Consider the following 26,728-nt stretch of genomic DNA (forward strand, 5'->3'; position numbering starts at 1 on the left):
GTTTGCTGGTTTTCTTCAGGCACGGGGCTTTTTTTTTTTTAAATTTGGATGGATTGGCGTGGACATGGACCCTTGGTTTTGGCTGAAAGCTTGGCTTTGGGCTTTTTGGTAAATGTATTTTTGTATTTTTGTATTTTGTGCTGGGGCCGATTTGGACTTGGACTTGGATTTGGACTGTGATAGTTACATGCGGGCTTACGTGGGGATGAGAGAGTCAAGGCATGAGTGGCAGAGGAAGACTGTGCAGCCGAGACATACGGAGGATCAGACTGGACAGCGTCACATCAGGACACATGGTGCGCTGGGTCTGGTTGGTAAGAATGGGCAGAATGGTAAGAATGGCGGCTTGAGCGATCTGATCATGATTGATGATGGACCGGACCAGACGGGTAATCGACAGTTGTCATCATGGACATGGGCATGGACATGTGCGGTGGTCGAAATACATGGCGGCGAAACCGTGTCGATCCAGAACCAGAAACTAGAAACCCAGCAATCTGCATTTGAGGGTACATACAAATGATAGACGATGCAGTTGACAGTCGATGAAGAGGTGTCGAGCATTACTGTATTCACTCAAGTCAAGGGTCCAGCTGAGTAAACTGGGCCATCGAGAGAGACATGGGAGAGACATGGGGATGCGATGCCATGCGATGTGTGGACAAGACGACATGGGCAAGATGGGGTCCGTTTGCACCTCAAGACCTCAAGACCCCAAGTCTTACACACCAACATGGCGCATTTTAACCAGGGTGCCATGTTAGTTCCTCCGTCTTGGTGTCTGCTCATGGAGTAATGAGCCAGGCGAGATGCATCACAGCAATGCACTGCACTGCACTGCACAGCTCGGGCCAGGCGAGGCGATTTTCATTATTCACTTGACCATGAGCATGAGCATGGTTGGGCGGATATCAGATGTGACTGGAGCAGAAAGCGATTGTCGGGTTGAATTGGTCTGAATACCAGTTTAATAGGTCCAGATGTCATGCCCAGGGTCCGTCCGTTTGTGCATGACGGTTTTGTTTCGTTTGGTTTCCCATTTCTTTTAATCCTGGTGCCGACCATATCTGAGGCTTCTTTGTTCTCAAACTTCTTTTTGTCGTCTTTTTTTTTTTACTCCGTCTGGTCTAATTTGGATTTTGATACCCTTTTGCATCCACTGCCTACTACTATTCTCGCGCAACTCGGCCGAGGAGACAGACACACGCACACAAATATACACACACACACACACACGAGTCGACAGCCGCAAATAAATACGATATTAAAAGTAACAAGAGAAAGAAGAGGCAAAACTAACAAGACAAAATAAAACAAGACAAACCCCCCGCAACGGTTTCATGTTGGAGCACCCTTTGATGGCCTGTTTGTTGTTTCTTTAACTACCAGACCATTGCATTGCGTTGCGTTGCTTTGCGTTGCATTCGCCCGCCGACGCCATGGATATGCAAGGTCGAAGAGGGTCGCCGATTGATGAGGCGATGCTCGTTCAACCTCTGCTGACCACATCTCAACTTCGACTTCGCAACTCCAGCGCCGGAGTCCCAGCTTCACCTCAAGCTGCTGCACCCGTTTCACCCGTTTCACCCGCCAAAGTCGGCATTGCAAATGTCCCGGAGCTGCTGCGGCGGCAATCAGAGGTTTCTGATTTATTCGAGGACCTGAGCACAGCCCATCGCGAGCTCGAGGGATATCTCAACCGCCCCTCAGTCGAGCTCAACTTGGTGGACAAAGCCAGAGCCAAGGCCAGAGCCAGAGTCAAGGCCCACGAAGAGGCACAAGCACAAGCACAAGCACAAGCACAACTGCACACGGCATCACACCACCAACGCCTCGTGTTGGACCACCACTACGCCTTCGACAAAGCCGACTGCGATTACAATTTAGACGCGGCCTCGCAGTACGACGACGCCGCCTACTCTTCCTCCTCAACACCAATCTCTCCCGTCTCTCCCATCTCCGTCTCTGACGTGTCCGCCCTCGACAGCAGCTCGTCCTCACAGTCACCGTCACACTCACACTCGCCGCACTCGCAGGTCAGCAGCTATGACGACGAGGACATGTTCGCAGCCATCGACCTCGACACCGCAACAGCCCTCATGGAGACCCAACTCTTGCCCACGAGAACAATGTCTCATGCTTCGTCCTCCTCGCCCTCACCGTCTCCCGCACCGTCATCGTCTGCCTCTCCCTCATCCGTACCCTCGGCCAGCTCAAACGCCAACAATGCTGCTGCCACCGGCTCCAGGCTGCAACCAAACAACAATAAGAATGGCGGCGTCCAACAGCAGCAGCAGCTGGAAAACCTATTATTATCGACCCTGAGAGTGGCCAAGGTATGTCTCGTGCGTCCCCGCGCGGGGCCATTCGAGGGACAATTTGTCGCACTGATCACCACCACATCCGTGCACACGCCAAACAATGAGCTCATCACCTTGGTTCCGGAAAATGAACGCGAGGTCGCCCAAAAGCAGATTCACACCCTCAAGACGGCCGTCGCAGAATGGGGCTCCGATACGCGCCGCCCCGATGTTTGGGTGTTGCTGCAGTCCATGGCTATGAATGCCCATGGTGAGCCTGACGCCAGGAAATTGCAGACCTGGGTGCAGAATATTGGCGAGGAGGTTGAGGAGAAGATTATGGCCATGCAGATAATGAAGCATCGGAGGAGCGAGGGGAGACAACAGCAGACGAGGGAGTTTTCAACCTCAAAACAACAACACCGTAATTCTAGTTATCATCGTCATCATCGCCATCACCACGACCAACGCCTGGATCCCTTGCGGCCTGATTCCTGCGTGCGATCGGGTCTGGAAATTGGATACAATTACAATGATGCCGTCCAGATGGAGGAGCAGCGACCTGAGACATTGGTTCAGAACCAGGGAGAGGAGGAATACTTCCCCTTGGCGGTCATGCAGCAGCTCTTCTTTCGCTCATCTGTAAACAGAGGTGCGGGGGAATCTGTTGCCACCGGACCGGACTACCGCTTCAGCCAGAGTATACTTTTGAAGGTCAAGGGTGATGTCCCGTTAGGCGATATTGAGGCCGCCGTCAGCGTTTTGGTGTCTCGGCAATTATGCTGAGAGCTCGATTCAGATTGACCAACCAAGGATGGGCGCAGGTCATTGCGCCAGAATCAAATCGCGCCTACAGATTCGAGCACATTTTCGTAAACAGCGACGACGATTTACTGGCAGTCATTGACCAAGCCCAACAATCCTTGAATATTTTCAAGGGTCCTGTCTTTGCAGTCAAGCACATTAGAACTACAAAGAACAAGCAGCTGCTTTACCTTGCAGCTCACCACTTGGTAGTTGACTTGATTTCGTGGAAAATCTTGATGCATGACTTGGACGAGTTGCTTCGAGAGGGAACACTTGTTTCTGAGCCTTCAATGCCATTTACCTACTGGACCGACTATCAAAGCTACGAAAATAGCCAACGATTAATTGAGCCTAACCCTCCTTTTGACATTGCCGCGGCGGACCTCGGATACTGGGGACTGGAAGGCCACTCCAACTTGTATGGTGATACCACGCACCTAACCTTTGCGTTGCCTCGCGATGTGGCCTCTACTCTGAGAAAGACCTGCAACAATATCTTTCGAACGGAGTCTGCAGATGTATTTCTTGCTGCCTTGCTGCATTCTTTCCAGAGCACATTCTCTGACCGCCCAATCCCCACGGTCTGGAAGCAGGAGCATGGCCGCGATGCCCGAAACAGCGACTTCAATGTCGCCGAGACGGTTGGATGGTTTACCGCGCTCTGCCCAATCAATGTTCCTGTTCAACCCGGCTCAGACTTGATTCATCTGATCAAACTGCTCAAAGATGCCCGCAAAGCTGTACCGCAAAGCGCAACGCCATTTTTCCAGTCCAAATTTACAGCCGACGACACCGCCGGTACTTCGCTGCCCGTGGAAATCATGTTCAATTGCGTCGAGACCCTCAACCAACTTCAGAGGGAAAACGGCATTTTGGAACCTGTTGCCGCTCCTGATCGTGAAGTCCGTTCATTGTCCTCCGATGTTGGGCCCGCGGTTGGTCGCATAGCCCTGTTTGAGGTGTCTGTTGGCGTCGATGACTACGGCGCCAGAGTAGAGTTTTCTTTCAATGTGAACTCGAGGCATCAGGACCGCATTACCCAGTGGATGCACAACTTTGAGCTTTCCATCTTGGATGCCATCTCATGCCTGAGTGCGATGAAGCCCGAATTGACGCTTTCCGATGTTCCTCTGTTGGAAACATCCTATGAAGGACTGACCAAGCTGATGTCAAAGCGGCTCGTCGATGTTGGCATCACCGGGGTAGATAACATCGAGACCATCTGTCCCGTTGACCCCATTCAACAAGAGATTCTGATTGCCCAAAGTTGCGATCCCAATTGCTTCCACCTTAGTCGCACATACGAGCTCGCCACTGTGGATGGATCAGAGGTTTGTCGAGACACGCTCTGTGCTGCCTGGCAGACTCTTACCGCCACCCATAGTGTCTTGCGAAGCATTTTCATTGATAGTGTTTCGGAAAAGGGCCTGTTTGATCGAGTTGTTTTGAAGAAAGTCTCGCCTGATATGCTGTTTATGGACTCGAGTGATCCCATGGAAACCCTTTCATCGCTGCCACCGATGAAGTCGTCCAAGTCGTTGCCAAGACATAGGCTTTCGGTAAGCCGCTCACGCAACACGGCGTATCTGAGAGTCGATTGCAGCCAGGCTCTGTGCGATTTAACAGCCATTCACAACCTGATTGTTCAGCTCCGGGAGCTCTACATGGGCCGAAGATTGACCATCGCCGAACCTTTACCCCCTCGACATAACCGCCACATCGCTTCCCTCGATGCTCCCCGAAGTGTCGAGGTTTGGAGATCGCATCTCAATGGTGCTACGCCATGCACGTTTCCCAACCTCGCTATCCAAAAGCAAGGACGTCTTGAAACTCGGGGCATCGGTCTCGACATCAGCCGCCCCCAGCTGTCGCAGTTCTGCGCAGAGAGCCAGTTGGACTTGTCTACCGTCATTCAATTGGCCTGGGCATTTGTCCTGCGAACATATGTTGGCGAGGACCGCGTTATTTTCGGATACTCACATGCCGGCAGAGATGAAATTCTCATGCCTAACATGAAGCGCTATGTCGGCAGCTTGGCAACATTTGTGCCATGCTTGGTTGACTTTTCACCCATGTCGAGCATACTTGACATCTTGTGGCAGTTGGAGAGAATGGTCAAGGATTCTCGAACGACTGATGTTCCGACCTTGGCTGAGATCGAGCACTCGCTTGGTATTCAGGGACAGAGTCTCTTCAACACCTGTGTTACCTGCCAGGACGTTGACGACACCATTTTGAGCGATTCTGACTCGGACAGCGGCGTCTGGGAGCCCGTTTTACTTGCTAATACCATCGACGGGAATTGCGATGTCTCTCTTTGCGTCACCCTCCGCGACGACCGCATTCAAGCGGATGTCAGCTACACCTGCTTGTCCTCTAATCAGCTTCACAATGTGATGAACACGTTCCAGCGTGCTCTGCAAATCATTATCAGCACTCCCGCGCAGCTATGCTCACAAGTCGACCTTTTCACGGAGCACGACCACCAGCAAATTATGCACCCTGACTGGGAAGAGGAGCAAACTGACACAAAAATCTCCACCTGCCTGCACCAGCTCATCCTTAGACAGTGCAGAGCCCGTCCCAATTTCCCGGCTATTTATGCCTGGGATGGCGAGCTGTCGTACCAGCAAGTCCAGGCCAGCGTCACCGCGCTCGCAACTTACCTCACCAATATTGGTGTCGGCCCTGGTGTTCTCGTGCCCATTGTTTTGGAAAAGAGCCGGTGGTCCCCAATTATCATGCTTGCCGTGATGCAAGCTGGGGGCTGCTTTGTTTGCCTTGATGCTCAGGACATGCTCATGGTTGAAGCTATGATCAACCAGCTTGAGCCTCAGCTTGTGGTTGTTACCGAGGGAGCCTACAAGCATGTCAGCCAATTTATCCGATATTGTGTCAAGGTTAACGAGACCTTCCTCACGTCTCTGCCACCGCAAGTTTCTGTGTTTCCACAGGAACCTCTACCTCAGCAAGCAGCCTGTGCTTTCTTGGCTCCTGGTGCTGAGCGCCCAAAGGGTTGCTTCTTTACTCATGAATCGCTGTGCTCGATTCTCTCGGTTCAGGGGCAAGCGTTGAAGATTCATAATGCCAGCAGAGTCCTTCAAATTTCGGCTTACACAGTCGACGTTGCGCTTGTCGAGATCTTGGGAACTCTCCTCCACGGAGGCTGTGTTTGCATTCCCTCGGCATTGGAGCGAGTCAATGATTTGGAGGGTACCATTGCCCGCATGGACATTACTTGGACATATATGACGGCTGGCTTGTCGCGCAAGATCAACCCAGCAAATGTGACAAATCTGCAGACTATCTGCTTCCGCACAAGGACTCTTGATGAGGATACCTTCAAGCCATGGCTTGGCACCAGGGATGTTCTTCTTGCTTATGGCGCTCCAGATGTGTGCCCCCTCGCGATCTCAGTGTTCAATATCTCCGAGTCGAGCGACACAAACATTATTGCACCACCACTGCTAGGTCGATTCCTGATTTTGAATCCTGAAGACCCCAAGAAGTTCCTCCCCATCGGTGCTGTGGGAGAACTGGCCATTGACAGTCCCATCGTTACTCCTCACAGATATGTGCATGGTCGTCCTCTCATGGACCCCGCGGCATTCCAGCAGTTTCCAAGTGAACGAAAATGGCGATACATGAGAACAGGACATCGTGTGCGATACTTGGACCGGGGACACATTCGCTTCCTTGCGAGCATGCGTGATGAGGTACTGGTGAATGGGTCACCAGCTTTGATTGCTGTGTTGGAGAGACAAATTCGACAATGCCTCGGCGGAGATGTAGATGTGGCCGTGGAACCCATCACAACGAATGACACAATCAACTCACTAGCTGCATTCTTGGAGTTTGGCGATGGTGAGTTTGTGGGACCATCTGAACTGGACAAGTTGACAATGCAGATGAGATCCAAGCTTGCTGCTGTCAAATGGTTGGCGGAAACATCCATGGCTCAGGCGCCGAAAATTGGCCACTCCTCATGTGTTCCAACGCTGTTCATTCCCGTTCGTCGATTCCCGTTGTCGACGTCGCTCAAGATCAACAGACGGAAGCTCCAGAAGCTGGTTGCTCCGTTTTCTTATGCCGAGCTGCTGGAGCTGGCCAACGTTCCCTTCAGCACCCAACCCTACTTCACAGGCATCCAGAGCAAGCCGCTTCCACTCACGCAAACTGAGGAGTCAATGCGCCTCATCTGGGCCGCTGTTTTGCAAGTGATGGCCGCAGACATCAAAGCATCAGACAACTTCTTGGATGCTGGTGGTGACAAGCTCCAGGCCATGCGACTTGTTCTGTCATGCCGTCAGAACGGGTTCGATATCGCCATCAACAAACTCCTCGGCGGAACCACTCTCACGCAAATGTGTCAGTCACTTGAGATCAAAGAACACCAGCTTATCAAGCCGATGAAGGCCAAGGTTTCTCCCAAACCCAGCGTCGCCGTCCGCAAGTTACCCGAAGGAACAGACCACGGTTTCGTCAAGCTCATTGTCGCACCTCAGCTCGACATTCCCTGGAACGATGTCATTGACGTTGCTGAAGCATCATCACACCAGCTTCACTGCCTTGAACCTAGTCTATATGGACCTAGAAGCGATGTACGCTGCCTTGTCATCAACTTTAATGGTGCAATTCGGGCGCAGTGCGTTGAGGAGGCTTGTGATGCCCTCACACGCTTGCACACTTCTCTTCGCACAGCTTTTGCGGTGCACGATTGCAACCTGTTCCAAGTAGCCATCGACTCCTTTCAAGCAGAGTTTGAACAAAAGACTGTCCCAGTCTTGGCCTTAGAAAAGGAGATGCAGCAGGTCCTGAAGCGTTTCCAGAAGGAGGCACTGCAGCTGCGAAAGCCGGCCACCAAGTTTGCTTTGCTTGATGCTGGACAGCAGGGTGCCAAGCTGGTCATCCGATTCAGCTATGCGCAAGTAAGCGAGTCTGCTGTGCCAAGACTCGTACAGGATTTCGTCAAGTTGTACGAGCATCCCACAACCGAGCTTCGACGGACCTCGTTTTTCGACTACACTCGTGCTCTGCGGGGAGCTCGCTATGATGACAGCATGTACTACTGGCGACGAAGACTCGAGAAGTCCAAGGTCTCTCAAGTCGTTCCTCGATCTAAGCCGCTTCCTCCAGTTTCAGAAGTCAAATCTATACAGGAGCAAGTCAAGATTTCGCCACTCAACGAGTTTGGAATCACGTTCGACAGCGTTCTCAAGGCCGCGTGGGCCATGGTCATGGCTACGCTCTCTGGCAACCCAGACGTTGTCTTTGGAGAAATCGTCGAGGGCCGTCGTCTCAAGCTGGAGACAAGCGTAGATGTTTCATCCATCGCCGGTCCCATGGAGAACATCGTCCCCATCCGTGTGCGGTTCCCCATTGTCAATAGTTCGCCACTGCAAGTTCTCCAACTCATTCAGCGCGACAGCGCAACGTCACTTCCCTACGAAGCAATGGGCGCACAAAAGATTGTTCAAGAATGCACAGACTGGGCCAACTGGTCTCGATTCAGCACCGTCGTGCGACACAGATCCCAGGTCCCAGTCGACGGAACCACGACTCTCAACATTGACAACACAACATTTACCTACAATCTCCTCCAGCCACAGATTCGGGATGTCCCCGACCTCTTTGTCAGCTCAACAATGCTGTCACCAGACAAGGTCTCGCTCAACATTGAATTCTCCCCAGACCGAGTGCCAGAGCAATTCGCACAAGCAGCAATGGGCCTTCTCGTCGCATCTGTCGAAACCCTCGCCTGCTACGACACCATCAGCCAGCCCATCCTCCAGCCCTCAAGTGACTACGAGTCTCTCCAGCCGCGAGTCCTGCTCGAGAGGCCAGAGCCAGACGTCAACCAAGTCTCGTACTCGCACTGGCTCACCACCGAGCAGCGCGACCTCCTCCAGCAATTCCTCATGTCCAGCTGGAACGAGCTCCTCCACCCAGCAACACAAGGCATCTCCGAGCGAGACCTCATCCAGTCTCGCTTCTACGACATCTCCGGCTCCCTCCTCCCCGCATACCTCTTTGCCCAACGCCTCAACCAAGACCTGCGCAAGGTCGAAATCGAAGGCATCCACACCGTACACATCACAGCCGTAGAAGTCATCACCGCACCCACCATATCCAGCCAAATCGACCTCATCACCCGCAAGATGCAGGCCTCGGGCTTCCTCTCCAAACCGGGTCGCAAAAAGCCAGTCGTCAGCTTTCACGCCGGCTTCACGCCCACCAAGACATCCTCATCAAACTGGGCGCTTCTTAACAAGGGCAAAGGCCACCTCCGCCGGTTCCGCCACGGCGGCAGCCACGGTTCCGTGAAGGACTTTTCCTCAAAGGCAGGCGGCTGGGTCAAGTCGCGCGTCAATCTCAGCAAAGAGCGCAGCCCTATCATCGCCGAAGGCGCCATCAGCGAATCATCCAGCTGGGAAGCCATCAACCACGACAGCCTGGGCATCAAAGACGGCAGTGGCATGCAGACTGTGCCCGAGGCGGCTGTGGAAATCGGCACGAGCGCAGTCGTCCCTGACCAGCGCCATAATAACGGTGACGTGAGCCCCCTGAGCGGCGAGTCACCCCGTGCCAGTTGGAAGGAGGAGTTTAGAAACGCGAGCAGATCCATCTCTCCGCGATCATGGATGGGTCACTAAACCATCTTTTGTGTCTTGTATATCTTTTTTCTTTTTTTGTCTATTTATGTCTATAGTGGAGCGGTATAGCGCATTGCATTGCGGATGTTAGTTAGCCTGGCGTTTTGGATAAAGGCATCATGATCAATCGTCGTTTGTACATGATGTATAAGAATGATGAATACATTTAGAGTACCTTACTTCGTTTCCTGTGTTTCTGGTGACGTCACCTGTGCAACAAAATCTATCGAGAATGTATTTCAACAGTGATGTTCGACATGCACGCTTCCAGACAGAAATTTCTACGGCATACAATAGCAGTACATATTTCAGTGTTGCACATTCAACCTGATGCAGACGCCAAAATGTCTAATAAACATCGTATTTGACAAACATAGTTTACAGTCCCCGTCCTACATCTAAACTACCCTTTACTATACTCCGTACAGCTCCCTAATCCCATAAATCCCAACACACGCAAAATACAACCTAGGGTATAACTTTGTTCTTTCAAACACCTTCTTTCCCAGTGGGCCAACCATCTGCAATACATAATGCAAGACCCGATTCCAAAACAACCCATGAAATTGAAAAAAGCCCCGTCATCAAGTTTCCACATGGAGTGGACAAAAAAACACACAAAATCAAAGTACTCCAACTCCAGGACATGATCGCTTTACTGCATGTTGCGCCGGCTTTGTACCTATAATAAGATCCGGCTCGGGGATTAGAAAATCTTCCTCCATTACACTTTCGTTTCGCATCAGCTGAACTCGCCGACTCCGGGGCCGAAATAACCATTGGGAGCGAGGTTCTTGAGGGCACAGGCGCTGCCTTCGCATCCCATTTGGGAAACATTGTTGCCCCACCATTTGAAGTCGGTTTCAGTGTATTGTAAGCTGAAGAAGATGATGATGCCCGAGATGGCGATGCCACATGACCATGCTGCTGAGAGAACAAAGTTGTACTATTGTTTAGGTTAATAACTACCGTAGGATATGATGTGGGAGAACGCGTTGCGAAAGCACATACCTTGGACCAAAGACCAAGGAACCTGGTCTTAAGATAGATCCATGAAAAGTAGGCAATGGGCACGGATGGCCACACATATGACATGTTGTATGGTGCCCAGACAATACCTCCGTAGAGAATAACGACTGGGTGAAGTTGTCGAATCCAAGTCCACTTGGGAAACTTCTTGCCGAGAGCCCAGATCAAAACCACGACAACAACGCCAAGTGGGAAGCCGATCAAAGTCTGGCTGTATTGGCCACGATGCCCGAAAATCTTTTCAGGACCGACGGTTCCCCAGAGGACCGAGGCGGTGAAAAAGGTGTTGACACCAGGGCAGGTGAGTTTGTACTGGGCGCCTGGTGTGCACACGCCGTTGATGCTGCTCATCTGAAAGTTCAAAACACCAATGCAAACAATGGTGCTGAGGAATGTGGCAACCATCTGAGCAACGAAGGTCTGACGAGGCGGTATTTTGACATAGTGCGCAAGCTTCAAGTCATTGCAGAACCAAATGGCGTGCGCGCAGGTGACATATCCGAATGATTTGAAGTAGTTCATGGCAAGGGCGTTGCCGTCAACCCAAGAACCACCGACAAACTCGGCCAAAACGTTGAGGGTCACCTCAATGCCCGTCATAGCCTTGATGATACCAACAGGGATCACAAATACAACGCAAAGACCCAAACCCCAGAACACAACGCCAGGAGAGGTATGAGTATCCCATCCGACGATGCCTGAAATTCCGAAGGCAATAGCAATGGCAAGGCAAAGCATATACCACCACTCGGGCACCTCTGGATAGGCTCGCATCAATCTGTTGTGCACGTCCAACACCCGCTCCTCCTTGACGGGCTTCTTCTTGGGCCAAATGTTGTAAAACAGGGCCTTGAATCCCATGGCAATTTCATGCCAGTGATACAACGCGGCGTAGGTAAGTGTCGAAGTGTAAATGGCGAAAAAGAACATATAAATGACTACATTGCCAGCCCCCAAATAAGGAGGTGAGTATGAGGCGTATTTCTCAGCGTTGAACAGTCCGTGGTCGTCGGTTGCTTTCGTTATATTGTACAGTTGAGCAAAACGGTCGTAGACTCTGTTGGTGTTGATGGGGAGGTAGCCTGTGTTGTACACGTTCTTGTACCAGAAGATCAATACCACCCAGAAGGAAGCGAATACGCCAATGAAACGATTCACGGTACTGAAGAAAGGGACCATGAGGGGATCAGCCGAGTCCCACAAAAGTACGTTCCAGTCCCATGTAGGAAAAGGGTTGAGTCCGAGACCGTTGTTGATGCCGGTGATGATGTTTAGGTCTCGATGGCCGGGGGCTATCCAACTGATCCAGTTAAACTTGGACAAGCTGACCCAGATGTAGTTGGGGAACCAGAACCACACAAACATGGCCGCGAACATGAGGTAGAAGAACTTGATGCGTGAAATTCTCCAAATCGAGCGGAATGGACCGCCAACAGGCGGGTTCATTTCAGTGTGGAACGCCGAATTGAGAGCAATGGTAACCAGCGACGCCGGCCAGACGCAGTAAGACGGATAGACGAGAAATCTCCGGCAAATGCCCGCAATGCCGTAACCAATAAAGTTGGTGGCGAGAGCAATCAGTAGCTGGTATGCAAAATGCGACGCATATGGTTGGTCAAAGTACTGCGGAAGATACTGTACCCAAATGATATAGTTTGTGTATGGCGTGTTGTAGGCTACATTCGCCATGATGGTGATAAGCATGTGCTCCTTCTTCGAAAAAGGGCCCGGATTGAGGCTGTGTCTAACTCCAAATAATGTAAAACCTTTATCAGGAAGCCAGGACTCGGCAGCTTTGCCAATGGGATAAGCTAGTAGCTGGGCAACGTTTGCCATGACACGAATGGCAGGCTGGCGGATGTCAAAAAGCTGGTTGATGAAAGCAAGCAAAACGGAAAACAAAAGGCCGATGGTCCAACTGCGGATGGTCGAGCATGGCGTTTTTGGATCGTCCTTATTGCTAACTACCGCACGAACTTCGGAGTAGGGGCTGTTGCTGGTCACAAGAGCGGCCTCGAGCTTCATCTCTTGGATGAGATGTTGGTGTTGGTCGGGGTTTTCAAAGACAGTCTCGTTGTCAAGAAACGTCTTGATCTTTTCGATGACCGTGGTGGGGAAATTGGGATCCTTTTCGTGAATTCGCCGTACCCTGATCATAATGTCGCGAACTTCTTCCAGCGTGTACTGGGAGGCGAGCTCCTTGGCCTCGAGAAGGTCATCTTCCGTAACATTGAGGTCGTGCTCGATGGCGGTAGGCGTGCGCGGTTGCTCGCCTCGACGGGCAAAGGTGTCATCTTCGTCATATGAGAATGGTTCCTGTAAGCGATGCAATGATTCCAATTAGCGTTTCCATGTCCTAAAACGATTCGCAGCGTCCTGCTTGTTCCCAAGTTATCGCCAAAAGCCATCTCCACACTTTATGAATTCACAGAGAGGTCACACGCCCCTCCTCCATTTCATCGTAGGCGTATCGATCAAGGCATATCGAGCAAAAACGAGAGCCAAACTGGGCAGCAAATCCACTACATCATGGGTCCCAACCCGTTCGGAACAAGATGATGACCAGCCAGCGGGGAATGAGGTATGCCTTACCGAAGTTTGTTCGGATTTCTCGGTGAGTGTAGCAGACGGACGCCGTGATGCATCTTCAGCGGCCTCTGTCGCCTCTGTTGCTACTCGTTTCTCATCCTCGGCCATGGCGACGAACGAGTGGCGTGACTGCGTTTGCAGACAGAGGGGGTCGCTGAGGGAAGGCGAAGGCCCTCGCTGGGCTCGAAGATTGTCGCAATGGTGTCTCTAACCAAGGGCTTTCTCGAGAAAGTGACAGTGGGCGGACGGCGAGCGTCGTCACTCGAGCGATGGGATGGCGTCTGGCCGTGTTGGGAGATGGGATGCGAGGGCGAGAATTCGACGACGTTGATGAGGATGAACATGGGATGTCCAATGCAGGACAAACGAAAGGGAACGAACGAGATGCGCGGAGTTTGGTGGAGGGGGGCGGCCGGGTTCTGACTGGATCTGGGTCTTGGTCTGGGTCTGGGTCTGGGCCCGAGCCTTGGGGCAGATGCAGATGCTACAAGACGAGATGCGTGCTTCGAATCTTGGCTGGCAGGTGCGACTTGAAAGGGCAGGCAGATTGGCATTGAAGGCAAGAGGGACTCGCCGCAGCCAACGGGTAGCGGGTGACAGGCTGCGGGCCATGACCAGCCGACTCTGGGCAACTCGCTTTAGCCATGGAAAGATTTATTTCCAGCGGCCCCACACAGACAGTCCGATCCTTCACGCTGACTGGCTGAACGAGTGCTGTTGGCGGATTGTGACTGGCTGGAGCGGCCGATGAGCAGACATTCCAGCTGAGGTCGCTGATGCTGGGTTGGTGAGTGCACCGGTCAGAGGCCATGTGCACGAACATTGGAGCCAGGACCTCAGAGCCCTGAGCCCCTGAAGCGCCGGAAGAAGCCACCCACAGCGGCCATTGGATTCCTCCCAGGCACCTAGAAAAGACCCAGCACCACATGCAGTTGACCGCAGACAGTGACCTCATCTGTTGAGTAAGAGCCCACGAAGTCGCTCCTGCCCTTGGATCTGTCAAGCCCATGCCCAGACCTGTCGGACCAGAAAAGAGGGTCCAGCCTGTGCCGCTTTGCCGGCCTGCATCAATCAACTCTACCAGTTATCTCATCAGGGTCAGATCGTCAGTTCCTCAAAATATCCCGTATGGTGATCGTGTTTCTACAAAGACTTTTTAAGGAATTGATCCCAGCTGCAAATTCAATGCAGTTCCATTGAGTGGCACACACAAGCATATCCAACGGGGCAATTCAGCCGGCTCTGCCTCTGCAGTGCCATCCATTGATCCGATTGAGCCTTTTGGCACCCGTCGCTCAAACATGCCATTTTCTTCTTCCCCAAAGTCCTCAACCTCGTTACGGGACCCCGACGAATCATTTGCCCCTACCTTCTGCAAGAAGAAAGGCGCGATACCACCGTCTTTGGAACTTTGAGCCAAGCTCGAATGCGCATTGGGCACTGTTGCGTCCTTGACTCAAACTAATCGGCTCACGGCAACGGAGCACAAGTGGCCCCTCTATGGTCAAACCGTCTGTCATCCGCAGCACACAACTGTCCACACGATTGAAGTCCACGCAGATGGATTCGCCCAGGATTGGCCCAAGAAGAGGGGGTGGAGATGGAGCCATTGGCACAAGAAACGAACTTCACATCTCTTGGGCTGTGTTATTGCCACTCCTCATACGACACCAAACAGAAAGCATGGACACAGAATTGGTGGTCAAAGTTGCTTCTGGTCGGCATTTCGGCACGCTACACAGCCAACTGAGACACTTGAGTCGCTGATTGATACACAAGTGGATGATTGATACCGATGGGATCGCTTCATGCTGACATTTATCAATGCCTGTGAACATCTTGGCACCAGATTGTGCAGTGGTAGCCCTTACCAACAGGGCGAAACCTACTGCGCAGCATTCCTCACACGGGAATAACTCATCAAACACCTAATTGAAGATCATAAAGTGCCAGCGCTGCATCGACTTTTCGCATTATTATCAGCAGATACCCTGTGGTTCACAGACGACTGACTACGGTGACACTCCCACCGCCCTGGCATCAAGAATGAATGAGCATCTATTTCAGTATCAACTGGCGATGATACTCGTCTGGTCACGGGTTGGGTGTATATGAACATTCACAGCGGACACGAAAGCAGAAACAAAGTTTATGAACTTTGATCAGTGTTAAAATATCTGGCTTCAGTAGCTCTCTCATATCTGGCCATGCTGTTGAAGGTTTCGGAGCAAGCCATAGTCACACCCATCAATCCAGCCTGGCCAGTCGATAGTCATCACCCGCACAATGCCGCGAGGACTATTCAATGCGAATATTTTTTTTTTCGGACGTTACCAAGGCTATTACTTTACACGTCTAAGGATCCAATCGCATAGCGCCTTTCTTCCTGCTCGATAACGACGGGTCTGGGCTAATTCGAATATTCGAGGAATGTGAAACTTGTACTGTGAGACGGCATAATCGGCACGAGTATTTTTAGGCCAAGCCGAAACAGCCGTTTATTCAACGCCACAACAGCAGATATTTAGTACTCTCCCATTGCTTCGGCAGCACAATCCGTGCCGGCTATCCATGGAGTAAAGAAAGTGGTGCATGGCGGATATCCTAGAAGCATTTACAGTTCTCTATCAGCAACATCGGTACTCGATGACAAGGTGTTGATGTGGAAATTTTCTGAACTCGATCGCGCTTCGTCTAATGGTCGACACTCACTTGGTTATCGATATTGATAGGAAGTCACCGTCTTTACTTGCAGAAGGTGCAGGGTATTCAGGCATTTCAGCTCTGTTAGACCTTTTGTTTTCAGTACCTCGTCATTCATCATCATTTCCTCCAACAGAAGGACAGCAGCACACAGGATTTTTCTTGAACATTGAAGCAAGTTCAAAGACGTCAAATCTGCTAATCCCTCTCCACATATCAAGCAACATTCCTTCGTCATTCGGGCATGCATTCATTCATGGTTATTGTTTCGCAGGTGTGCAAGGTCTTCAACCAAGATTTGCACTGCCTCACTCAATGACGCTAAATCAAGCATTTGGGAGTGTCCCCGCCCATCAAAACTATGGTGTCAAGCGCCACGTTGCAATGCTCTCTACTGTCACTGGGCGGCCACACGGAGCACATAAGTGCAGGTAAAGCTTTCGCGTTACTGTACTGGCGTTAAGGCTGAAAAGAGAAGGTGATGGATACAGCTATTCCACCGTTTTCCGTACACCTTTTGGTAGTACGAGAACGAACAAGTGGTGCCAAGTCCAGCCCAACGCTGCCCAGATTTACCCCTGTTACAACTACTCAAGCTTAGGGGCGAATTTTCTGGAAGCCTTCCGGTCTGAGGAGACATACAAACGCCACCGAAATATTGCTTGGCAGGGTGGGATTCGCCGACTCAGTTCGAGGTGAGAGATTCCCTCGACTGCTCACAAGAGCCATGTCTTTGGATGTAGAAGACTCTAGCCGTGTATCTTTGCAAGTGCCCTGGGAACTCAGCGGGACAATTCCAGCGTAATGAACACTCGATGCTCCTTGGTGCTACGGGAAGCTGGCCTGGCCACTCTTGTACCATCCGCCCGGATCACCCAATAGCTCGTACAACTACAGGATATTTGCTCACAGTTGCCAAACACTTCCAGGAGACATAGCTTTGTCAATGACATGTCTCATCCTGCCCCAGAAGAGTCGTCGTCAGCGCCAAGACATCGCCGGCGGTATCATGTCTGGTAGCTACCCTGTAGCCAATTTCGACTCGGTACTTCCATCGATTTGATTCAAGTTTGCATTGGCCCAATGGTCAGCCCTCGCAGGCAGCCCGAAGTTTGAAGAATAAGTGTTCTATACGGAATACATTTCAGAGTTTTTCTAATATCATACCCTCTCTGTGTGCAGGCTTCCTGCTGTACTACTTGCAGCCCGGTGATTGAATAGCTGGTGTGGTGTTGGCCAAAGTTAAGATCAATTCGGCACCGTCCATGTGAAACTGCCTCCAGCGACAAAGATACTACCAGTCTTATGGAAATGTTGTTTTTATCCGAGTTATATCTAGTATGTCGGATCCTAATGCGAAACGGCTTCTGTGAAACACGTCAGGTCAATCCCAGCCATCCAAGTTGTTCGATTGACAAATACACTCAAGCCAAATTGGTATATCGAATACACAAGAGGGCATTGAGGAGTCGAGAAACTGATTCAAGCTGATTGACTTTTGCTTCCGAACTCCATTCCACTCAGATGAATACATACCTGAGAGTAGTGACGGTGTCGTCCATGAGTCAGCCACCAACATGTGAAACTAAACGCATCGCTACTGGCAGTATGATCGATAGAATATCTTTACTATTGAAACTTCACAGCGGGAGCAACACGGCTGAGAATGGAACGAGAATTACGCAATCTTGTAAACACGTCCCGTCGTTTGACGGTTTCTGCTGCTTTGCCATACAAAACGCCGCATCAGCTGGCTTGTGCTTTCAAATTTCGGCTATATTGTACGTGATATATAAAGCTGATATATCCATAAAACAGAAGAGACCTAGCGTCTGGACTGCAGGCCCGCCAGGCATGCTAAATGATATGCCGAGAACGGTTTGTGGGAGACACTCGACCTTATGACTACGGTTGTGATAACTATCATGGCAACCTCTTGCTGGTTTTCATCGGCTTAAGAAGAGGTGAAGTTGCTAGGTGAGCTACATTATCTTGTATTCATTTCCATACATGCTTTCCTGAAGCCATTTACAGCAAGGCTGCGTGACCTATATTGCCTCTGATTTGGTATGTTATCATGCTCACCACATGGACACTCCCACCAGCGTGATAACTCAGAAACTACTGACTCGTTCTTCTCAGAAATGATCATCAGCAGGAAACAGAGCCGTCATGCTCACTGGCAGCTCGACGACAGGGTCAATAGCTAAAGCTGCAGACTTTCCAGGCCCCGTTAACGACACGGCAAGGAAGGGATTCACACAGCAGGCAGAAAATGAAAACTCTGCACACGGCTTACAACTTTATCCAAACGACCTCAGCATACCGCCTTCAGCAAATTCCATGTAATATCAACGCCCCCAAACAGATGTATAACCAGCCCACACCCCATGTAACAAATCGCCGCCCACGTTCCATCCCAAATCTGGCCCAAAAATGTTCCCAGAATCCTGTTTCATATCCGTTGGAATACCTCCACATAGCGCAAGGATCAACCCGGTCTGAACTGTATCATCTCCATCGCCAAACGAACAGAGTCACCAACCGGAGTGGATCACTCAAAACAGACCAGAAGTGGGAACAAACTGGACGCGTGTTCCCGGCATACGAATCCCTCCATATTTCCGTGTAACGAAAGTGGTCCAATGGCGGAAATTTAAACACAGTACGGAGTAGAAACTACCTTTGTTCATGCGAATGTTTCCCCACTTGGAACGGTTCGGTCGAGGGCAAACGGGACTTGCACTGCAAGGGATACCTAACTGGATGGAATGGTTTGCTTGTTGGTGATGCGATTGAACATTTTGAGTTTCGCTTTTCCGTATGACCCAGTCAAAGATTACGGCATAGAAGCAAGGTGCCTGGGACTTACAAGGCAAATTATCCCTTGACTTTCGCTCTACGGATTCGTGACTACGAACCCGGTGATACTCGTCAATGCCGAAACATGAATCCCAGAGGATTCACACCCTCATGAATACGGATTGGCCGGCAGAAACCCGTCTCCCACGTGGAGTTTCATAGCCGTTACGGAACGTTCCGCTTCAGGGATCTACATGCAATGTCGACAAATCCTCACTTGAATCATTGAACACAAGTGGCCTGATTTGCTGCAAATTCCACCCAACAGTACTTTTCAGAAGCCAGATTCAGGAAAACCAACATGAAAGTTGTGGAACAGCATCAACATCGGAAAATTTTGACCCACGACCATGATTCATAGGGCTACAGGGCTGGAAGTGACCTCGGCTACCTTCATTTTGGGAATCTGAGAATGGGACCTCAGAAATGACGACGGAGGGCATTACTACATCAAATCAGCCTGGTCGCGTATCACTCTAAAGGGGCAGCCGGTTCCTCGTGAAAACCATTCGCGTGCAAACCGTGTTGAACATGTCGTCGGCCCGAATGGTACTTTGAGCCGTGGATCGCCAAAAGTGATAAATGATACGACGATATAAGTTCTTGCATTATGGGTTCTAAACTGAGTTTTTTTCTGTACTTTGCAGTCCCGCCATGCTTGCCTGGCATGTGAGGCCGATAAACCATCTTGCGTCGATTCTGGCAAACTAATATGAGCTCGGCTGTCTTACCAAGGCATCGCGAGTCGTCACCAAACACGGAACAAAGAAGCCGATTGCAGCACAGGAAACAGACTCATACTTCAAGCATCCGTCTCTCACTGAGTGTGCAGGAGGAGCTCGTTAGCCAATGATTCAGACATGAATTCTAATGTTGACGATTCATTGTGGAAATGCGAGGCTGCGCATCAAAGCTCCTCGAGTCAAGATACACATGGAGATTTACATGTCGTATCCCAACACGCCATAGGACATTCACAAACCAACAATATCCGAGTCATGAGGGTTGCTGATGCTAACCGCGCAGATACTGCAAATAAAGGACCAGGGCTCACAAAAGGAAATACCAAGAGTCGATGTAAACAGAGTTGCTTCTACGAGTATAGACAAGGACACCCCATTCAGATGATGAAGACATTTCGAGTCGGAACAAACTGTCTCCAAGCATGTGATTTCCGTCAAGGTCCCGCTGCTTGTTGTCGGATATAAGTTACATGAACGTGCTTCTGCATTGCTGTCCTTCATCAAAGGCTTGGCGCTGGAGGAGCCATTGCAGCTGATGAAGGTGGAATTGTTCATGATGCCAGAGGATATAATTCACACCTCAATATACGTCATATATCCGGTTGTCGATGTGAGTACTACCACATCCTTGCGTCCAGTATTAACCGCCATTCCGAGGCCGCATCAAGAAGGACCAGCCACCTGGTACAGGATGAGAGACGTATCATATCACGGAAGACTATACTTTAGTATGAAGGTAACTGCTACTTCAATGTACTCGTTTCGAAGTAACATAACCGCTTCATTATGGGCAAGACGCATTAAAGGTGAGGCTACCATTATCTTGTTCTAAGATACCTAATCCTAAGCCTATCCTGTTAAGGCAGCTTTGTCGTCAAGGTAAGGTAAGGTATGGCAATCTTCTCAGGAGTCGTCTTCTGTTGGTGCAAACTGCTTCACGCTTAATTCAAAAAGTTCGGCACCCTTACAAGCGCTAGAAATCACAGGCTATTCCACGATCTCGCCAAGACGTGCTACAGGGAAGAGGGTTAGTCCATTGATCGACTCTCTTAGAGGCTAGAGGCGTGAGCACTTTGGTATGTTTCTCGCAACAGACTACGGATTTGCGGTTAGCGGGCAAATTATGATCTGAATGTATAGCCTGGCAATTCTCCTCTTTCGAAAAAACACAGCAGAAACATAGCACGAGCCTCATTTGGCGAAGAACATCTTCCGCATTGATAGTGTACACACATGGCTGAACCTTGCCTTTTCCTACACCGGGGGTGTCCTTCTGTCTGAGCCAGGTCCACGAGCTTTGACGAGGTCTGACACGAAGGAGCGCCATGGAGGCATTTTATGCTAAATGGCAATCAATGCTATTTACTCACCTGGGGCCGAATATTTCGTTGCCTAGAACGAACGGACCATAATTATTATCATTTTGGGATACCCGCAACCTTCGGCCTTAGCCGAAAGGATTCGGGGGCAAGGGAAGGGGAGAGGAGAGGAGAGGAGAGGAGAGGAAGGATCTAACCAGACTGGATTTCTCTCACCTTGAATCCTTCAACTTCATTAATCCCCACCAAGCGCCAGGGAAAGGGCTTTCGGCAACGCCTAATTTACATCCGTGCGATATGCAAGACCTGCACCATGCTGGAACCAATTAGCTTCGCAATACGTCGGGATGCAGTTCAAAAAAAGACTGCTGCCGTGGTCGACATGCCGCCAGCCCTGCAAGGCTACACGCTACCGGTGCCTGTGGGAGGGTGTCAAGGTGTGCGTGGGTGAGCGAGTGATTGATACATGTAGATATGCTGCTTGTTTGTGTGTGTGTGTGGCTGCGTGTGGGAAGACGACGAAACCAAGATTGTTGTTTGGGCCAAAAAACTGAGGCTGTCTTGTGTATTTTGCTGTAGACAGCTTTGATTTGCATTATTCGCCCGGTCCGAATCCAACATGAAATGCCCTCGTCCAGTCCACATGAACGGCAACAGGATTGCCAAGTATTGTACTGTAGCAATGTTGCATTTTCTTTGCCGGCAATTGCGCCCTCTTCGTTGTCTGTCTGCGTCTCCTTATCCACCACTCAGACACCTTGTCCTGACGTGCCGTTCTTGTCTGCTGATGCAGGGAAAAAAGGACGGGTCATGTCACACGGGAGTGAACTACCGCCAGAGTCAGGCTGGCAAAGTCCATGTCCTTTCTCATCTCTTGGTTTACTGCACTCCGTACACCCGTGTGTGATAAGCTTCCAATGCACAGAGAAAAAGGTAACATCCACAGGGCAGAGGAAGCGGCTCGACGGCGGCGCGCCATTTGATATCGGGCTCGTGATATCAATATGATATTGTCTGTCATTGTATGTATGGTGTGCAGGTGTCGATGAGCTCATAAAAGCTGCATTTCAATCGCCCAGCAAGGCTTGGAGCTTAGGCCACCGGTTTATTGCGCCTGGTCCTGACCTGTCCTTTGATGCAATCACACCCGGAAGCTGTCCGACTGCGTGTGCCCTGTTGCATTTTGTTGCATTTTTGTGACGCTACTATTTTGCACAGCCCTGTGGTTATTTCTTGTGTTGTGTTGTGTTGTGTTGCAGTCTTGTGGTAGGCGGTGCCAAGTTTGCATTCTGCGTCGAGCCAATCTTGTTTGTTATTACCACTACACCTCGGCCACCAACAAGAACGGGGCTGAAGCCAGAAAGGATCCCAGCCAGACCTGACCATTTCGGTGATTGCAGAGAGTTTTATAAGGCACCAGGGATTCTGCACCAGAGGCACCGAGTGCACATTGCCTCATTGCCTCATTGCCTCATTGCCTCCCTCCCTGTCTGTCTGTCTGCCTGCCTGCCTGCCTGCCCATGAGGAAGAGCAGCAAGACACAGCCCAACAAGGCCACTGAGAGAGAGATTGTGCATGAGACCTCGTATCAAAAATCGAAACCACACTCCCCAGTCATGTCATTGCAATAAATTAAACGCCTTGGTGTGTTCCGTCGGCCGGCTCGGTCGGTCTGTTAGGATCAAATGAGCTACTCCATACTCCATACTCCGTACAGCTCACCGCAAACCCACAGGGTGCGTCGCATGTCTCCTTTTCCAGGCAAACCCACAAACATCCCAGGGCTGGGCTGGCTGGTGCATTTAGCCGGATACTTTGTGAACATGACGTAAAATAGAATGATTAAAAGAAGTGGCCGCGTTGGATTTCGTAACGAGAACAAGCAAAGACGATCAAGAGCCAACAACATGCAGCCAAAAAGGCGAACAGGGAAGACCGCCAATTCGAACCAACAATCAACGCATGCAACATGGTCTCATGTCGTACATATAAATAGCCAACATGGTGTCTCGATTGGCCCGGGATAGCTCAGACTAGCAAACTCACGTTGCGGGCTAACACGGTCAAGGATTGTGCCACGAACGGGTACTGCCTTGTGCCCTGCCATTTCGCCTTTCGCATTTCGCACGAATCGCCAGTGATTGCCATCTTGTTGCACTAAATCAGGCCATCTCGCTGGCCCCCATCTGTGGTATTAGATGGGAACCTGTCGTGCTCTGAGGGCTGGGGCAGCGTCATATGCTCGTCCCTCCACATAAAACAGAATGAAACACCACTGTTCCCTTTGCTCTTCGGTCTGTGCAGGGCTCCAGCAAGCACAAGCACACTTGACAATAAATCAACCAGACTCGTCGCCCAACAAGGTGGCAACTAATGGTTATGGTTACGCCCTCGGCGCCATCCAACCACTCTGTTCCACAAGCGAAAAGCTTGAAACAGGGCAGACATGTGAACTGGTGGAAGCAAGGGCCATCAGATACTTGGCCATTAGATTATAATGTCGGCCGGACTCCGATGCACTGACCAGCAAGAGCCATTTTGGAAATATTCTTGGCAGGAAAGGAGACGTGACATGGCAGCAGAGGGTTCTCCAAGGACGTTGCGCACTTGGCAGAACCCAAAAGTTTGCATGAGAAAATGAGAGGTAGTTGTTGACGATGCTGTTGTACATACTGCTCATGGCTTCCACCACCCATCAGCCAGCCCATGGCGGTCTGCGGGTAGCAATGCATGACTTCTCACCTACCCAGGTGTCGACTAGCATCGGACTTGCAATCTTTACGGCCGAGAGAAACTGAACCGCACCAGGACCGAGACGCCAGGAGGAGGGAGGGGGCTGATGCGGCGCAAAGTGAACAAGGCACCGGGGCACGAGGCACGAGGCACGAGGAGGCACAGGCCAGAGGCGCCCAACGAGTCCACGAGTTTTACTGCAGAAAGAACAGTCTGGTTAGTCCCAACACTCCATCCAGCACAGTACAATATCCAGGGTACGGAGTACAGAGTACAGAGTACAGATACAAGCAGTATGGGGTGTGGAGTACACAGAGTAATTTGGTACAACTCAGAAAAGGTCTCCGCACGGCCTCTGGAGCCAGCATCGAGCCAGCATCGAACCAGCGTCGTGGAAATATCGAGGTATCAAGCCAAGGCATTGCGTTGTCGAGGCATCGAGAGGTTCCAGGGGAGTAACCCGATCAAAGAATGGGGGTCAGGACTTGCAATCGACGTTCTTTTGATACGGACACGCCCTTTCAGGTCAGACTTTCGGGATCCACTCTGAGCAGATTTTGACGACTTCTTCCAGATTCCTTCTAGAAGCTTGCCTCTTTCGGTAGGAATATCTGACGCGTCCCTCCTCGGTTCCGAATCGGTTGCTTTCTTGCTGCTCCTCTGTCTTGCCCACAAAATTCGCCAAGACCCCCCTTTTGCTCGGGAATCATTCTGACCCAAATGGACATACATAGAGAGAGCTGACCAAATATAGTATGCTTGCGTGTTTTCGCCTCCATTCCCGTATTGTGTGGATGAATGGCGCAGTCCAGCCCACGTCACAAAGCTCCAAGCAGCCTGCTGCCACCATTGGTATAAGAATAGAAACGGTATGTAAATGAAAACAAAGTAAAAACCCTCAGCAGTGCTCAGTCGGGTTGCGATGGTACGTATCAATGTCATTCTTGATTGATCGGAGACAGTTGGGCTCTGTGGTTGCGTCGCAGGAACTGTTGGCTGCGTTTCAAAGCACCATCGGGTTAGGCCATGTAACCTGCTGCTAGTCGATCATGCATCGTAAAATCTAAACTGTTCCTCAAGTGTCAGCTTCGTGGAGATATCGACGACACCATATCACGGTATAGTTGCAGAGGACGATAGCACGATTCGTATCCAACATATCCGACCCGGACAAAGCAATGTTCACGGCACAACTTTAACATCCCATCAGCTTCCCTAGATCAGTGAATCGTCCCCTCCATGACTATGAGCAACCTACCCTGAGGGAGGAAGTGCCATATTATTGACATGACGTTCCTCATGGCGACTTAGTCAACGATGAGTAAGAAAAGTGCCGACGTAATCATCTTGATTGCGTCGCCTGGCTCGAGCTCAAGGCTCTCGAAACAGACGTTCATGCCGATGTGCAACTGGCATGGAGGCGCCCATGGACCAGCCCTTTGGCTAAACATGACACGCCCCCTCCCCCTCCCTGTCTGCTAGTTCTTGTTGTTCCCAGGCCCACCTTGTGAATGAGCGGGGTGGACTGCCAACATGTTTTGTCCAAAGACGGAATGATGCTTGTACGACATGTTGTGTCAAACTGACCGGCCAGCCCTGAGTCCGCCAGTGGCCCCAAAGCTGTAAAAGTCCCGAACTGAATACTTGACCCTGCCATGCTGTGCTGTGCTGTGCTGTTGGTGGCAGTAGTTTCCGACTTGCTGGAGTGAATCGTGAGCCTCTGACCAGAGCGTGACCCAACACCACTATTGGGACTTCGACATTGGGTCCCTTGATACATGTAGTGTCTGGTTGTCCACGGGAAGGCTAAGGCACGGCATATGGTTGCCCTGATAGAAGTGGATGCCGAATCCATTGAACAAGTCACCGCACTGGGGAAGTGTCCTGTCCGTCTTATCAGAGGACTTGACCATCTGGTCTGGTCAACTGGTAGCTTCAGCCCTCTGGGTCCCCTATCAACGCCAAACCGTAGGAGCTAATTCCGCCCTTTCCAGGGCCTGGTAGCTGCTGAGATGAAAAATGATTGTTTTGTGCCTCCCCCCACCAATTAGTTCCAACAGGGTTCTGGGCCGGGCCAATGGATGACCTCGGGAGGCCACCAGAATTGTTCTGTAACATTTCTGGCCCAGGATCTTCTCCAACAGCCAGCCAAGCCAGCCTACCTGGGCTGGAACGTGGTGTTGGCTTGGCGGAGAGTTCCGTTTGCCTCTTGTTGTTTGAGCCAAAAGAAGCACCGAAGAGACAACGACCTGCCCACTTCCACTAATTTCACCGGCCAGGGATGGTATACCCGCCTCAAGCCATCCAGTATTTCGTGGTGTATTGCCCAAAAGCAGGAGTATCTCCCGTAAGTCAGGAACGCCGCCACAAAAGGCCGCACATAATGTTGCCTCGCACATCCACCCAAACCACCCTTGGGGTTTTGGACAACAGAACAGGTATCTGGTAATAAATCCAGCCTTGCCAGACGGCATATGAAACTTCCGCATCTGTTGACTTACCAGCCCAGTCCCGCTCCCACCAACAATACCTCAATATGGCCAGTACGATACTGGCCGCCCAACGGCCACAAATCGGTTCGCCGTGATTGGAAACAGTGATGGCGAAGAGTTTTGGGATCCATGCATCACAAATCTGGTTGATCAGCAGTCAGCCACCGGCAATTGCTTGCGATGCCCTTCCACGGGGAAACTGATCAAAAGCAAGTTAAGAGCCGGGACTTTCCACCAAAAGGTTCTGATTTGGGGCGGAATAAACTGGATTTCCCAGTGTAATCATTACCCCTAGTTCCCTGTTAGAGGGATAGGGTGTGCCAGGGGCTAAGAACCCAAACCAAACAACAACGTCGGATAGCCACTTTTTTTGTCGATCGACGCTCGATCTGCGGTCCTGGGAGAACAGGTTAGACATGGTTTGGTTCACGACCTTTGCTTCAGCACCTTCTGAGCACGTCAGGGCGATGGACACTCACAAGATCCCTCAGCCGCAAA

At 50.9% G+C, this 26,728-nt stretch overlaps 6 protein-coding genes across 6 annotated transcripts; 4 read left to right on the top strand and 2 right to left on the bottom strand.

Annotated features, from left to right (window-relative positions):
* Positions 1–1,439: 1,439 nt before the first annotated feature.
* On the top strand, positions 1,440–9,760 carry VFPPC_03249 (non-ribosomal peptide synthase; the record flags this gene model as incomplete). Its single annotated transcript, XM_022428315.1, has 2 exons — positions 1,440–3,031; positions 3,100–9,760. The coding sequence occupies 2 exons, from the start codon at positions 1,440–1,442 to the stop codon at positions 9,758–9,760; spliced, it is 8,253 nt and encodes a 2,750-aa protein (XP_022284600.1).
* Positions 9,761–10,502: 742 nt separating this feature from the next.
* On the bottom strand, positions 10,503–13,486 carry VFPPC_03250 (OPT oligopeptide transporter family; the record flags this gene model as incomplete). Its single annotated transcript, XM_018282774.1, has 3 exons — positions 10,503–10,706; positions 10,772–13,105; positions 13,382–13,486. 3 exons carry the CDS (start codon positions 13,484–13,486, stop codon positions 10,503–10,505), a joined length of 2,643 nt encoding a protein of 880 aa, XP_018147391.1.
* A 6,317-nt stretch (positions 13,487–19,803) lies between these two features.
* VFPPC_17525 (hypothetical protein) lies at positions 19,804–20,151 on the top strand (the record flags this gene model as incomplete). The annotated part of the gene is made up of 1 exon (XM_022429225.1): positions 19,804–20,151. The coding sequence occupies one exon, from the start codon at positions 19,804–19,806 to the stop codon at positions 20,149–20,151; it is 348 nt and encodes a 115-aa protein (XP_022285748.1).
* Positions 20,152–20,221: 70 nt separating this feature from the next.
* On the top strand, positions 20,222–20,746 carry VFPPC_17524 (hypothetical protein; the record flags this gene model as incomplete). The annotated part of the gene is made up of 3 exons (XM_022429224.1): positions 20,222–20,497; positions 20,553–20,580; positions 20,664–20,746. The coding sequence occupies 3 exons, from the start codon at positions 20,222–20,224 to the stop codon at positions 20,744–20,746; spliced, it is 387 nt and encodes a 128-aa protein (XP_022285749.1).
* Positions 20,747–21,629: 883 nt separating this feature from the next.
* VFPPC_17523 (hypothetical protein) lies at positions 21,630–22,013 on the top strand (the record flags this gene model as incomplete). The annotated part of the gene is made up of 1 exon (XM_022429223.1): positions 21,630–22,013. The coding sequence occupies one exon, from the start codon at positions 21,630–21,632 to the stop codon at positions 22,011–22,013; it is 384 nt and encodes a 127-aa protein (XP_022285750.1).
* Positions 22,014–23,388: 1,375 nt separating this feature from the next.
* Positions 23,389–24,680, bottom strand: VFPPC_03251 (hypothetical protein; the record flags this gene model as incomplete). Its single annotated transcript, XM_022428316.1, has 3 exons — positions 23,389–23,687; positions 23,736–23,935; positions 24,175–24,680. The coding sequence occupies 3 exons, from the start codon at positions 24,678–24,680 to the stop codon at positions 23,389–23,391; spliced, it is 1,005 nt and encodes a 334-aa protein (XP_022284601.1).
* Positions 24,681–26,728: the final 2,048 nt, after the last annotated feature.

This window comes from Pochonia chlamydosporia, chromosome 2 (assembly GCF_001653235.2).
Source record: "Pochonia chlamydosporia 170 chromosome 2, whole genome shotgun sequence".
Lineage (NCBI taxonomy): Eukaryota > Fungi > Ascomycota > Sordariomycetes > Hypocreales > Clavicipitaceae > Pochonia > Pochonia chlamydosporia.